The 16,372-nt window shown below is 43.6% G+C and overlaps 1 protein-coding gene across 1 annotated transcript in view; it reads left to right on the forward strand.

Annotated features, from left to right (window-relative positions):
* Positions 1-10,188, forward strand: part of LOC148500724 (NACHT, LRR and PYD domains-containing protein 3-like) — a 45,137-nt gene extending 34,949 nt beyond the window's left edge. Inside the window, exons 8-9 of the mRNA XM_088451324.1 lie at positions 7,423-7,593; positions 9,914-10,188. Of these exons, the coding sequence (XP_088307450.1) occupies positions 7,423-7,593; positions 9,914-10,076 (334 nt within the window). The 3' untranslated portion in view covers positions 10,077-10,188. The remainder of the gene's footprint in view (positions 1-7,422; positions 7,594-9,913) is intronic.
* Positions 10,189-16,372: the final 6,184 nt, after the last annotated feature.

Below are 16,372 nucleotides of genomic sequence, written 5' to 3' on the forward strand. Positions count from 1 at the left end.
TCCACCCCAATCCGGACAACAGTTGGCAAGCCACATGTAACCATTGCCAAGTAACAGTGAGTAGAGGAAGGGACCTAAACCACCTAGGAACCTCCTCCTTGTTACATCACTTGGAGCGCATTCATCAAATATCAAAGTGTATGTCGCCAAGTTCAGTGTCACTTACCTGCTCCCTCTCTGTGGGATCCAAGCGCCTTCGATCTCCACCACCAACACCTGCATCATCAACATCCTCATTCGTCATCTTGAGTAGTCCTGCTGCATCCAATGTTGTTATTCGAAGCATGATTGACTCCTCTCCTATCCATGATTCCTCAGAAGGATCCTTGATGACTACGCCTGTTGCTGCTGTTGCTGTCAGTGGATCTCATCCCAGAAGGGGACCAGGAGGAAGACTACTTGTAGTGTATCTTCCAAAAAACAATTAACTGTCAAACAATTGTTTGCAAGGGCAAACAAGTATGACAGCAATCACCGAGTTCCACAGCGGAGTACGGACACCATAACAGCTATGCTGGTATTAGATGTGCGTCCAGTATCCACCATTACTGCAGTGAGTTTTCTACAGTTAATTGAGGTCCTGTATCCTCGCTACCAGATCCCTTCTAGATTCCATTTCGCTAGAACAGCAATTCCAAGTCTGTACAAGGACATTAAAAAAAACCTTATAAATGTACTCAGAAATGCCGGTGTACCCACTTTCCACTTGATCACTGATAAGTGGACAAGTGGAACAGGACAAACTAAGGATTACATGACTGTGACAGCCCACTGGGAAGGTGTATTGCCTACAACAGCAACAGCAGCAGCAACATCTACCAAAAGACAGCTGATATAGAGGCAGGCTACTCTTTGTATAACTGGTTTCACTAAGAGGCATACCACTGAGAACCTCTCAGAAAAACTCAGGGAAATCATTGCTAAATGGCTTACCCCACTTGGACTCTCATTGGGATTTGTGATTTTGGACAATGCCACCAATATTGTGAGAGCATTACATGTGGGCGAATTCCAACACGTCCCATATTTTGCTCACACAATTAATTTGGTGGTGCAACATTTTTCAAAAAAATGACAGGGGCATGCAGGAGATGCTCTCAGTGGCCCGCAAAATATCCGGACATTTTAGACATTCGGCAAACGCTTGTCGAAGATTGCATGACCAGCAGGTACTGTTAAATTTGCCCTGCCATCAGCTGAAGCAAGCAGTAATAACTCAGTAGAATTCTACCCTCTATATGCTTCAGCGGATGGAGGAACACTAAAAGGACATCCAGGGCTATACAATGGCCTATGACATAGGCCGTGGAGGGGGAATGCACCTTACTCAAGCGCAGTGGAGAATAAACCCTTTGAACTTGCCACACATGAAGTTAGTTCAGTCACTGCCAGCTAGAGTCAGGTCATTCCCCTTATCAGACTTTTGCAAAAACAGCTGGAGAAACTGAAAGAGGAGCTGAAACGGAGCGATTGCGCAAAGCATGTCGGACTGGTGGTTCAAGCCCTTGATTCACTTCACCAGGATCCAAGAGTCATCAATCTATTGAAATCTGAAAAATATATTTTGGCGACCATTCTGGATTTTAGGTTTAAGTCCTACCTTGTGAGTTTTTTTCCAACAGACTGAAATCTAAAACTATGCAAAGAGCTGTTGGTAAAAAAATTGTCAGCTGTAGCCGCACGTGAAAAGCCATCATCTCCTGCAGTTTCTGCAGCTGCCAGGAAAAAACACAATTTTCCTTACAGAATGCCTGCTGCTCATGCAGATCGTTCACCAAAAAATTACATCTGGTCAGGCCTGAGAGAACTTCCTACTAGTGACATGTCTTCTACCGTGATTATGTGTGATACGATCTCCATTCACAAAATGGTGGAGGACTATTTCAGAGATAACATCCTAATAGGCATGTCAGACAATCCCTTTCAGTACTGACAGGAAAAAGAGGCAATTTGCAGTCCCATACACAAATTGGCTTTTCATTACATAAGTTGCCCACCCTCCAGTGTGTACTCAGAAAGAGTATTCAGTGCAGCTGGCAACCTTGTCAATGATCGGCATAGGAGGTTTCTTCCTCAAAATGTGGAAAAGATGATGTTCATTAAAATGAATTACCAACAATTACATAAAAAAATTACAGAGGCGCCTATGGTGGATTCCAGCGGGTAGAATTAATATTGTGTGAAGAAGAGGATGTACACACTGATGGGGAGGACGAGGACGACAGCAACTTGTAATGTAAAACCAGTTGTGTATGGGATTATTTTCATTTCCATGTCTAATGCACATTGGCAGCTTGTTTCATGGGGGTCCAAACAAACCAATAATTTCAGCCACAATTGGCAGTCCTTGATGCTGAATGATTGGTTTGTTAAACTGTGAATATCCTATTTCGTATACAACATAAGGGTGGGTGGGAGGGCCCAAGGACTATTCCATCTTCCAACTTTTTCCTTTGCATTATGTGCTGGTTGGGGCATTGCTGTCTAACATTTTAAATGAATGTTATGGTTGGTTTAGGAACCAATTATTTGTTTTTTAATTAATGTATTATCAATTTTACAGCCAGGGGCTGCACCAATGAATTTCTTTTTATTAATTATTCAGCCCGGGGCAGCACCAATTAATTGTTTTTTAATTTATTTATTATGAATTTTACAGCCAGGGGCTGCACCAATGAATTGTTTTTAAATTAATTTATTATCAATTTTACAGCCAGAGGCTGCACCATCTATCAACTATCAATTGTTCAATCCTCAATGGTAACCCAACTATCCTCTTTGCACAGTCCTCAACTCTATTAATATTTATATCAATCAGTTTTGAGCCAGCAAGTTGAATGCAACCTTTTGGCCCTTTAACTAGATGAAAAAATCAATATTGTGAGCTGTGAGGTGGTCAAAATTGACTGGAAATAAATGTTATTGAGGTTATTAATACTTCTGCAGGAACAAAATCAGGCCAATTTTATATGATTTTAGCTGTTTTTTTATTTTTTAAGAAAAAATCCAGAACCAAAACCAAATCAAGAAAACAAAACACGGAGGTGAGGTTTTGGCAAAACCAATCCAGATCCAAAACCAGGGGGGATCCAGATCCAAAGCCAAAACCAAAACACGGGGGTCGGCGCACATCTCTACTTAGAAGTACTGTGCATATGCCTATGTTTGTGGTGAGGGCAGTAGGCCCTTCCATTTTGAGAGAGGGAATCTGTTCTTTAGTTAGTGCCCAGACAGGCTAGCATTTATTTTTATGATTTCTGTTTTTTTTATACTGCACAATAAAAACTAGCTCCAGCTAGCTCGCATGAAAACCCAGGGCTTGTGTGCTGTTTCCTGGCTGCTGTTTGTTTGGAGGTGTCAATCTATCCTAGAAGAGGGACCTTCTACCCTGATTATATTACATACGCCACCTCCCCACATGATATCACTGCATTACATCCCCACACTATATCACTACGCTACCTCTCCACACTATATTACTGCATTAAATCCCCGCACTACGGGTCTGATTCATACTTAAAGCAGATTCCCAATTGTCGGGAATCTGCATGTGCGCAGGACCCATTCTGCGATTGTGCAGAATTAGTCCTGCATGATCGCACGCAGACCCTTCTATGTCTCTGCCGGCTTGGCGCCATCCACCATCAAGACTAATGGTCGCAATGGTGATCTCAGCCTGCAAAGATGGCATTGCAAAGATGCCTGCATGCAGCTTTCCAATTCTGTCTGAAGCTGAATCATCCCCTATATCACTATGCTACCTCCCCACACTATATCACTGTACTACATACCTGCAATATATCACTATGCTACCTCCCCACACTATATCACTGTACTACATACCTGCAATATATCACTATGCTACCTCCCCACTCTATATCACTGTACTACATACCTGCAATATATCACTATGCTACCTCTATCTCTATATCACTGCCAATGACATGCAGTGAGGTAAATGGCTAAGGAGGCACTGGCTAATATCAGAGCCAGATTTACAGATTACTATATGAATCCGAGGGTTCATGTGGGCATTATACACAGCAGTATATAGAGCTGGAAATTTGATGAGTTTTGATCAGAGATGTGCAGAAAAGGGAGGCAGAGATGGCAGTGCCTCACCTGATATACACTTTTTACTCCAGAGTTTTAACGATAAAAATGATTAGAATCATACAAAAAGGATATTTATATTATTTAAAAAAAATGTTCTTATAATTTTTATAGTCAAAACTTTGAAGTATACCCAATTATGACAGGAAAGGCTCTGACCACACATAACTGATCACTGCACTATATCCCCACACTACATCCCCACACATCACTGCACAAAATTCCAGCACTATGTCACTGCACTACCTCCACACACTACATCGCTACACTACATCATTACACGGGATGTAGTCAGCGGCCGCCGGTCTAAATGCAGATGGCTGAATCCTGGCAGGGGAGTTAAGATAAGTGTCAAAGTACCAACGCCTATCTTAATCCCGACACCAGAACACTGCCCGAATAATCCCGACACCAGAACGACTGCCCAAATAAGGTAAGTACGGGGCACCCTTTGTGTTAGCCGCGGGGGGAAGGGTTAGGTTTAGATTAGATAGCGGGGGTTAGCGTTAGGTTTTGGAGGGGAGGTTAGGGTTAGGCACCCCTAGGGGGGAGGGTTAGGGTTAGGCACCACTAGGTAAGGTAGGGTTAGGCACTAAGGGGGGAGGTTTAGGTTTAGGCACTAACAGGGAGGGTTAGGGTGCGGGGTGGGGAGGGTTAGGCTACAAGAATGGAGGGTTAAGGGGAGAAGGGGGGAGAGTAAGTACACTTACCTAACCCCTGTCAGGATACCAACCATCAGGATGCTGCTTACGGTATTGTGATAGGAGGCATCATAACAGCAGGCATTACATACCGATTCCCACTACACTATCGTCCCGCACTCTGTGACTTCACTTCCTCTCCATACAACATCACTACACTACATCATTACACTACCTCTCTACACTGTATAAATTCACTACCTCCCGACACTACATCCTCATATTATATCACTACACAACCTCCCCACACTACTGTACATCATTACACAATCTCCCCACACTACTGTACATCACTACACAACCTCCCCACACTACTGTACATCATTACACAATCTCCCCACACTACTGTACATCACTACACAACCTCCCCACACTACTGTACATCATTACACAACCTCCCCACACTATTGTACATCACTACACAACCTCCCCACACTACTGTACATCACTACACAATCTCCCCACACTACTGTACATCATTACACAACCTCCCCACACTACTGTACATCATTACACAATCTCCCGACACTACTGTACATCATTACACAACCTCCCCACACTACTGTACATCATTACACAATCTCCCCACACTACTGTACATCATTACACAACCTCCCCACACTACTGTACATCATTACACAATCTCCCCACACTACTGTACATCATTACACAATCTCCCCACACTACTGTACATCATTACACAACCTCCCCACACTACTGTACATCATTACACAATCTCCCCACACTACTGTACATCACTACACAACCTCCCCACACTACTGTACATCATTACGCAATCTCCCCACACTACTGTGCATCATTACGCAACCTCCCCACACTACTGTACATCATTACACAACCTCCCCACACTACTGTACATCATTACACAATCTCCCCACACTACTGTACATCATTACACAACCTCCCCACACTACTGTACATCACTACACAACCTCCCCACACTACTGTACATCATTACACAACCTCCCCACACTACTGTACATCATTACACAATCTCCCCACACTACTGTACATAATTACACAACCTCCCCACACTACTGTACATCACTACACTGCCACCTCAGTAAATTTTCTCTGTCTGTTTGCTCTGGTCTCTGCGTGAAGAGCAGCTCCAGAGAAGTATAGAGGTTTTATATTGCAGGATTGTACATCACCTACCATTACTATGCTTATATGTAATATATTGGTGTATTGTACATCACCTACCATTATTATGCTTATATGTATTATATTGGGGGATTGTACATCACCTACCATTACTATGCTTATATGTTTTATATTGGTCAATTGTATATCACCTACCATTACTAGGTAAGCAGTTGGAAAGCCAACAGACATAGGCCCTCATTCAGACCCACTCGCGAGCGGCTGTCCGCTCGCAAGTGGGTCGATGGTGTGTACTGCTCATGCGCGATGAGCAAAGGACTTTCCTTCGCTCGTAGTGTCTCATCAAAGGGGGCGTGCTGTCGATGTTGACTGACAGCACGCCCCCTTTGACCATCGCGACCATCATCCTGCACGCTCGTATATGCTGTGGGTGGTGACCCACAGCTATACGAGCGTCCAGGAGGATGCTCCATATTTATGGAGGTGGGCTCTGATTCAGAGCGAGCGCTCTGGTCAGAGTGTCCGGCTCTGAATCAGGGCCATAATCCCGACCGCCGGCTTCCTGACTGTATAATCCCGGCCAGTGTCTAATGACAGGCGTCGAAATCCCGACGTCTGTCATTAGACAGCTGCGGGGGGTGAGGGTTAGGTTAGGGGCTCCCGGGGGGGACTTAGGGTTAGGCACCCCCCCCCGGGAGGTTAGGGTTAGGCTAGGGAAAGAAGCGGTTAGGATTAGGCACCCTTGGGGGGAGGTTAGGGTTAGCCACCCCCCCGGGGGACTTAGGTTTAGGCTGCGGGAAAGGGGGGGTTAGGTTTAGGCACTTAGAGGGGGGATAAGGGTTAGGCACTTGGGGGCGGTTAGGGTTAGGCACCCCTAAGGGAGGGTTAGGGGGTAAAATAGGGTTAGTGAATACTTACCTTTGGATGATTTTCACCCCTGCTGGGCTGCCACTGTCATACTGATTCCCATTACTATGCTTATATGTATTATATTGGTGTATTGTACATCACCTATCATTACTATGCTTATATGTTTATTATTGGTGGATTGTACAACAACTACCGTACCATTACGATGCATATTTTTTTTTATTGGTGTATTGTGCATAACCTACCATTACTATGCTTATATGTTTTATATTGCCGTATTGTACATAACCTACCATTACTATGCTTATATGTTTTATATTGCCGTATTGATTCATTTAGGAAAGCTCTTAATTAGAAATTTGAACAATAATAAAGGTGCCTGCAGTTCATGGAAAGTCAATTGGAAGTTTATCGAAGGCCACATCTATTCAGTTTTTCAATAAAAACATTTTCCATTACATAATTATATTATAGCATAATAGCTATTATATTTTTGAATAATTGTTTCCACTTTACACCTTATTTTTACTTTCAAATTTAATTTATGATTTACTGCTTAGGTTTGTGACAATAAGAAATGACCTAATGCAGATCCCTCATCTCTCATCAGGTTATATAGCTGTGGTCTGACCTCCTCCTGCTGTGATGATCTCCGCTCTGTTATTACTACAAACCGCTCTCTGACCAGACTGGACCTGTCATGGAATGCTCTGGGGGACTCTGGAATAAAAGTTCTGTGTGAGGGACTGAGACATCCAGCTTGTGCCTTACAGGACCTTATGTAAGATCTGTATCAGTGTTATTATAATGGTTCTCTCAGTACAAGTCATAGATAACACAAGGGCCCTCATTCAGAGCCGTACACTCTGAGCAGAGCGCACGCTTTGAATGAGGGCCGCCCTCCATGAGAATGGAGCGTCCTCCTGGACGCTCGTATAGCTGTGGGTCACCACCCACAGCCTATACGAGCGTGCAGTTTGATGGTCGCGATGGGTTTGACCATCGCGACCATCGAAACTGCGTGCAAAAGCCTGCTGTTGAGTTTCTCAACCGCAAGGCTCGGAGTGATTTTGGCTCTATCAGAGCCAAAATCACTCCCACTGACATCACTAGTGATGTCAGTGGGCCAGCTTCTGACGGTAGGCGTTCCCATGGGAACGCCCCCGTCAGGGAGGCACGCCCACCAAAGGGGGCGTGCTGTCAATCAACATCGACAGCACGCCCCCTTTGATCAGATACAACGAGCGAAGGAAAATCCTTCGCTCGTCGCGTCTGGCGCATGCGCACGACGGAGCTCCCACCGTCGTGCGCATGCGCAGTGCAGAACATCGACCCACTTGCGAGCGGACAGCCGCTTGCGAGTGGGTCTGAATCAGGCCCAAGGTACGGACACAGGAAAATAGCTGCTGGATCTTCTCTTACGTTAACTGAGTATAGTATTTTGGAAGTATTATTCTATGTATTGTTAAGATACAACCATTGCTTTGTTTTAACATATTTTTTTTATTGAAACACAACACAATGATACAAGTGTAATAGAGACATAGCAAAGATTAAGCTTGGGTACAAAATTGGTATTACAAGGGTATACGTTTAGGAAGCCAGCGGATGCTGACCGCCGGCTTCCAGACTACTTAATCCCGCTGTGGGTTAAATGACAGGTGTCTAAATCTAGACACCAGTAATTTTACCGACAACGAGAGACTGGCGCCCGGCATCCCGATCGAAGGGATGTCGGGCGCCGGGTGTGGACAGCCACGGGGGGGAGAGTTAGGTTTAGGGCTCCCAGGGGGGACTTAGGGTTAGGCACCCCCCCTGGAGGTTAGGGTTAGGCTAGGAGGAGCGAGGTTCGGGTTAGGCACCCCCCCCGGGGGACTTAGGTATAGGCGGCGGGGAAGGGGGGGGTTAGGTTTAGGTACTTAGAGGGGGGATTAGGATTAGACACGGGGGGGAGGTCAGGGTTAGGCACCCTAAAGGAGGGTTAGGGGGTAAAATTAGGTTAGTTTATACTTAGCTGGGGACGATCGGGATTTCCTCCTCCATCGGGCTGCCGCTGCTGGGATTTGAACCGCCGACCATGCGGCCGGTGGTGAATCATACCAATCCCATTACAAGTGAGTGATGTGCATACGATATCATATAGCGAAAACAAGGATGTATCCATATGATACAAAGGCAACACATGATGCACATAGTAACTGCATAGAACATAATAGAGTTACAATGTTGACAATAGAGTACCAAAATGTCCATGCCTCAACCACTTTTCTTAATTTTCCTATCCAAACAAATGTGACCATCTCTGGAGTGGGTAACAGAGAGGGCCAAACAATAATAACATACATACTATACTACACTATAGATAGAAAAGAAAAGAAAGGACACAAATGATTACAGTGGAGGAGGTACAATAAACCAGATAGATTATTGAAAATAAAAATGTAAGAAAGAAAAACAATATATGAGCAAATAAACAGAAGTGAGGGGATACTTAACTGAGTGTCAGAAATAACTTTGTAGATTAGCAAAATGTGAGAATAACTGATCTTTTACAGAATAAAGTAGACTGTCTCAGAAAAATTTAACTAATAGTTCCACCAAAATGATGTAGTATTCTGCACCAGCAGATATACAGTTATATTGTAGAAATGGAACTATCGGAACACCTAAACCACTCCATATACCTAATGGTCGGGAGCTGGAAGCAATCTTAAACAGTTACCTATGGCCGAACAAATAACATATGACTGTAGTAGTGTATAGAAAACGAGAGTTAACCAGTATCAAAAATTCCTATGTTAAGTGGGGAAAGTAGGACAAACTTACGAGGACACAAAAGAGGAAAGTTACAGACCTCAAAGAAAGTCACAGATTGTTGGGCAGCAAAATCCATGTTAACATATTTTTTCATAAGAACAAGTTTCATGTATTAGTTATTAGACTATTATTACTAGTTATATTATAAAATATAAGTGCTACTGTATAACTGATATCTCCTTTGTTAGGCTTGATATAAAGTTAGTAAATGATCAGTGATGACGTCATGCTGAGTGTGAGGCTGTAACATTATAAGAAATGACCTAATACAGATCTCTCATCAGGTTACATTACTGTGATCTGACCTCCTCCTGCTGTGATGATCTCCGCTCTGTTATTACTACAGACCGCTCTCTGACCAGACTGGACCTATCACATAATTTTCTGGGGAACTCTGGGAAAAAACTTCGGGAGTGTGTGAAGCCGCCTCTTCAGCTTCTGGTGTAAGATTATTGAGTTACATCCACAACATTGTGTTAAATTCAAAAGTGCATTTATATAAGAGATGTGAGGGTTCGGTTTTACTCAGATTGACTCTGATATGTTCGGATCTCAAAAATGGCAAATTATTGGCTAACTGCTATCACGTATTTTGGATAGCCAATAAAATAAATCCGAACTTGCGATCATTTTGGCGAAAAGAACCAAGTAAATCTGAGTAAAACCGAATCTGCACATCTCTAATTTATATCTGTACTGAATGGGGGTGATTCAGAGTTGAACTCCCAGATACAATTGTATGTCTCAGCCAGTATACATAGAGAGGGGCACTGCTCTTACCCATCTGCTTGTGAGAGTAGCCGTCATCACCATCAGCGTGCATTTATTGCAGCACTATCCTTGGTGCAAGAGGCAGACCTCTGTAGAGATTTCCACGTAAAAAGATTTCCACGTCACACCTGAGTACAATTAAGGACAACATCATTAAATTTATTGGAATAGAATTATACCAGTACCTAAGATGGCTGACATATCCTCATAAGGGCAGAAGAAAAGTATCTCGACACAGGATAAATGAGCCAGACTTGAGGGAATGATCACTCCTACAATCCTGATAAAGCCTGAAGGCAAAACGCGTCAATTACAGAGTGCCTCAATTCCAGAAGATCCTCTGGCAATTCAGAAGACAAAACACACCAGATCATCTGCTAGCAGACCATCACCACACTGGATCACTACTGCGTATACCAACGCTGCCCCACAGAGGTCCCCAGGACAAGGGAGCATCTCCTGGCTTGAGGTACTGAGTCCTTACTTATCCATGTTCACTCGATACCAACCTGTGAATGTAGCAAGGAAGCCACATAGGCAACTCCATGAACATAATCGGACTGTCATCTTAGCACTTAATACTTAGTTTATTGACATCTGAATTATTAGTAAGGGTGAGTAAACCACAGTGAGGGTGAGTAAAACAGTGTCTCACCACTTACACCCTTTTTTTCTCACACAGAAAGCCAGTTTATATGTGAATTTAGCTTTTTTTTCTTTCTTATCTTTTTTCTTTTACATGTGCTTTGTCCCCTTTATTTTTGTTTATATAGTATGTCATGTACTTTAAACAGTCAGGTCCATAAATATTGGGACATTGACAGAATTTTCAGATTTTGGCCTCTATTCACCACCACAATGGTTTTGAAATGAAACAAACAAGATGTGCTTTAACTGCAGACTTTCAGATTTAATTTGAGGGTAATTACATCCAAATCGGGTGAACGGTGTAGGAATTACAACGGTTTCAATATGTGCCTCCCACTTTTTAAGGGGCCAAAAGTAATGGGACTATCAACTCAAAAGCTATTTCATGGACAGGTGTGGGCTATTCCCTCGTTATTTCATTATCAATTAAGCAGGTAAAAGGTCTGGAGTTGATTCTAGGTGTGACATTTGCATTTGGAATCAGTTGCTGTCAACTCTCAATATGAGATCCAAAGAGCTGTCACTATCAGTGAAGCAAGCCATCATTAGGCTGAAAAATCAAAACAAACCCATCAGAGAGATAGCAAAAACATTAGGTGTCGCCAAATCAACTGTTTGGAACATTCTTGAAAAGAGAGAATGCACCGGAGAGCTCAGCAACACCAAAAGACCCAGAAGACCACGGAAAACAACTGTGGTGGATGACAAAAGAATTATTTCCCTGCTGAAGAAAAACCCCTTCACAACAGTTGGCCAAATCAAGAACACTCTCCAGGAGGTAGATGTATATGTGTCAAAGTCAACAACCAAGAGAAGACTTCACAAGAGTGAATATAGAGGGTTCACCACAAGATGCAAACCATTGGTGAGCCACAAAAACAGGAAGACCAGATTAGAGTTTGCCAAACAACATCTAAAAAAGCCATTACAGTTCTGGAACAACATCCTATGGACAGATTAGACAAAGATCAACTTGTACCAGAGTGATGGGAATAGAAGAGTATGGAGAAGGAAAGGAACTGCTCATGATCCAAAACATACCACCTCATCATTGAAGCATGGTGATGGTAGTGTCATGGCGTGGGCATGTATGGCTGCCAATGGAACTTGTTCCCTTGTATTTATTGATGATGTGACTGCTGACAAAAGCAGCAGAATGAATTCTGAAGTGTTTCGGGCCATATTATATGCTCATATTCAGTCAAATGCTTCAGAACTCATTGGACGGCGCTTAACAGTGCAGATGGACAATGACCCGAAGCATACTGCAAAAGCAACCAAAGAGTTTTTTAAGGCTAAAAAGCGGAATGTTATGCAATGGCCAAGTCAATCCCCTGATCTGAATCCGATTGAGCATGCATTTCACTTGATGAAGACAAAACTGAAGGGAAAATGCCCCAAGAACAAGCAGGAACTGAAGACATTTGCAGTAGAGGCCTGGCAGAGCAACACCAGGGATGAAACCCAGCGCCTGGTGATGTCTATGCGTTCCAGACTTCAGGCTGTAATTGTCTGCAAAGGATTTGCAACAAAGTATTAAAAAGTGAAAGTTTAGATTTAGGATTGTTTAGTTTGTCCCATTACTTTTGGCCCCTTAAAAAGTGGGAGGCACATATAGAAACTGTTGTAATTCCTACACCGTTCACCTGATTTGGATGTAATTACCCTCAAATTAAATCTGAAAGTCTGCAGTTAAATCACATCTTGTTTGTTTCATTTCAAAGCCATTGTGGTGGTGAATAGAGGCCAAAATATGAAAATTCTGTCAATGTCCCAATATTTATGGACCTGACTGTATATACCGGTAATTGACCCAGGCTCTGCATGCATGCATGTACTTTTATCTATTTTAGTAGATACAGATCTTCACAAATTCCTCTGTCCTTGTTTTTGTAGGGCTATATAGACCAATGATAAACAGATTTATTTTGATTACATAGACTCAGTGTGTTTTATTGGGAGGGCTCTATAAAGATTGCACTGTCTACCTTTATTTTATGCCAGAAAAAATGTGTCTGCCGCAGCTAATGGGCGTATGATCACAGTAACAACTGAATTGCTCCGATAGATGTCCCTTATATAAGATGCCCAAAAAAACAATTGCATTTTCCCAAATGATTCCACATATTAGCAGCACAAAGTTTTCACTTGGCACAAGGATCATCAGCCTAACACCAAAGCATGAAGCTATAACTGACAAGGAGGTGAAAGGCTGGCTGCCCTTTACCACACACAGACCAATGGGAAAACATAAATTAAGACAAACCCCTTGCATGGCATTAGGCTACAGGTAGTCTTCATTCTAGCACCCTGCACTTGTCACAACCTGTGCAGTTCCTCTTTCCTGCCTGGGGTGTCACTCTCTGCTCTGGTGCTTCTGGCATATTCAGATAATGCAACAAACTGCTGAGATATAGACCAGAGGGTGCTAGAAGCAGCAGAGCAGAGATCAACACTCCAGCAGGAAAGAGGAATTGCACAGGTTGTGACAGGTGCAGGGTGCTAGAATTAACACTACACAGGTGTGATGCTGCATATAGCAGAGCAACTAGAGGCAATTAAACATCAACTGTAGACTTCACAGCCTCTGATTCCTGACAGCTGTATATTATACTACATATTATGGAGACACTAGATGGAGAGTGAGGTCACAGCTATTATCAGTGCTCTTACCAATGATAGAGCCCTAGGATATTCAGGAAAAAAAAAATGTATTCTACTCTTCATACAGAACTATCTCAAATCTGACATTAAGGGGATCAGTCTGAGACAGACAAAGTGGAGATTTGTTTTCTTCTGTGCATGCGTCCAATCACACTGCACATACTGTATGTCCAGAGTCCGTGCACACTGAGGACCTGATTCAGAGATGTATGTTAATCCGATGAGTAACATGCAACTCCAATTTTAAGGGGTCTACACCTGCGCAGGACCAAATCTGCGCACGTGCAGAATAAGCGCCAATCTCGCTCACAGACCCCTCAACCCAAAGCATGACTGACTGACTGGCATTTAATAGGCAAAGCAGGGGCGTAGCTGGTCATCAGTCCCTGAAACTAGGGTGTGTCGTCCCACTTTCCGGGAGGGACGAGGCCAGGGTCTGCATCAGTGGACACAGATTCCTGACCTTTTAAGTGACCAGAACCCGATCAGGCTGTGGGAAGTTTCAGCTTCTGCATCCTAAACAAAGGAGCGACCATCAGCCATGATGGTGAACTCAGTCAGTGACGTCAGTCGCAGTGCTGGGATCGCAAATGCAGCTGGAAAAGTGTCTGATACCTCCTTGTGCATTTGCATTTGAGATGGATGGAATTGCACAGCCTCTTGTGTGCCGCTCTGCAATTCTGTCCATGTCGGCATCAGGCCCTGAGTCACAGCTGCGAATGAGACACAACATATTGGGACTTTCTGGGCGGTGACTGGGAGGTGGCTATGCCAAATCACGGGGATGGCCCTATGAGTGTGTTATGGGTGGCAGATGTGTCGCTGAAGTGGTTTAGAATTGAGATGCATAATTGCTCACATAGGAGGCCATACTCTGATGGGGAAACTGCACCTAGCATGGGTCTGGTGCATGTTTCAATGATGTGACCAATGGTGACATTTACAGACACTGAAAGTGGGCATCTCAGTTATTACACAGTCAGACACACGACTGTACTCCAGAGAAGGGCTGATACCAGCATTTGTATAATGTCACAGACACGGATGTGGCAGTATGCTACTGAAAATAAGCCCAATATAAGTGACTTATTGTATAATATGGGATACTGCTGCTATTAGTGATGTTCAATCGACTTTTCTAGATGAAAAAAAATATATATATTTTCTCTTAGCTGTGAATGAGGGGTTTCAGGGACTGTTTTCTACAAATGTTATCTCTATATTAAAGAAGACTGTCAGTTTTATTTTATTTACTTATTTTTACTATATATAATGGTCAGGTGCCTATAATGCTGGGATCAGTGGGGGTGGGGACATACTGACACTGCAGTGACTATATATAATGGCCAGGGGTATATAATACTGGGATCAGTGAAGGTGGGACATACTATCACTCCAGTGACTATATATAATGGTCAGGGGTCTTTAATGCTGGGATCAGTGAGGGTGGGGGCATACTATCACCCCAGTGATTATATATAATGGTTAGGGGTATATAATGCCATGATCAGTGGGGTTGGGGACATACTGACACTCCAGTGACTATATATAATGGCCAGGGGTCTATAATGCTGGGATCAGTGGGGGTGGGGACATACTATCACTCCAGTGACTATATATAATGGCCAGCGGTCCATAATGCTGGGATCAGTGAGGGTGGGGGCATACTGTCACTCCAGTGACTATATATAATGGTCAGGGGTATATAATGGTGGGATCAGTGGGGGTGGGGACATACTGTCACTCCAGTGACTATATATAATGGACAGGGGTCTATAATGCTGGGATCAGTGGGGGTGGGGACATACTGACACTGCAGTGACTATATATAATGGCCAGGGGTATATAATACTGGGATCAGTGAAGGTGGGACATACTATCACTCCAGTGACTATATATAATGGTCAGGGGTCTTTAATGCTGGGATCAGTGAGGGTGGGGGCATACTATCACCCCAGTGATTATATATAATGGTTAGGGGTATATAATGCCATGATCAGTGGGGTTGGGGACATACTGACACTCCAGTGACTATATATAATGGCCAGGGGTCTATAATGCTGGGATCAGTGGGGGTGGGGACATACTATCACTCCAGTGACTATATATAATGGCCAGCGGTCCATAATGCTGGGATCAGTGAGGGTGGGGGCATACTGTCACTCCAGTGACTATATATAATGGTCAGGGGTATATAATGGTGGGATCAGTGGGGGTGGGGACATACTGTCACTCCAGTGACTATATATAATGGACAGGGGTCTATAATGCTGGGATCAGTGGGGGTGGGGACATACTGACACTGCAGTGACTATATATAATGGCCAGGGGTATATAATACTGGGATCAGTGAAGGTGGGACATACTATCACTCCAGTGACTATATATAATGGTCAGGGGTCTTTAATGCTGGGATCAGTGAGGGTGGGGGCATACTATCACTCCAGTGACTATATATAATGGTCAGGGGTCCATAATGCTGGGATCAGTGGGGGTGGGGACATACTGACACTCCTGTGACTATATATAATGGCCAGGGGTATATAATGGTGGGATCAGTGGGGGTGGGGACATACTGTCACTCCAGTGACTATATATAATGGTCAGGGGTCTATAATGCTGGGATCAGTGGTGGTGGGGGCATACTGTCACTCCAGTGA

The sequence above is a fragment of the Taudactylus pleione genome, unplaced genomic scaffold (genome assembly GCF_031769625.1).
Source record: "Taudactylus pleione unplaced genomic scaffold, aTauple2 ptg000547l, whole genome shotgun sequence".
Lineage (NCBI taxonomy): Eukaryota > Metazoa > Chordata > Amphibia > Anura > Myobatrachidae > Taudactylus > Taudactylus pleione.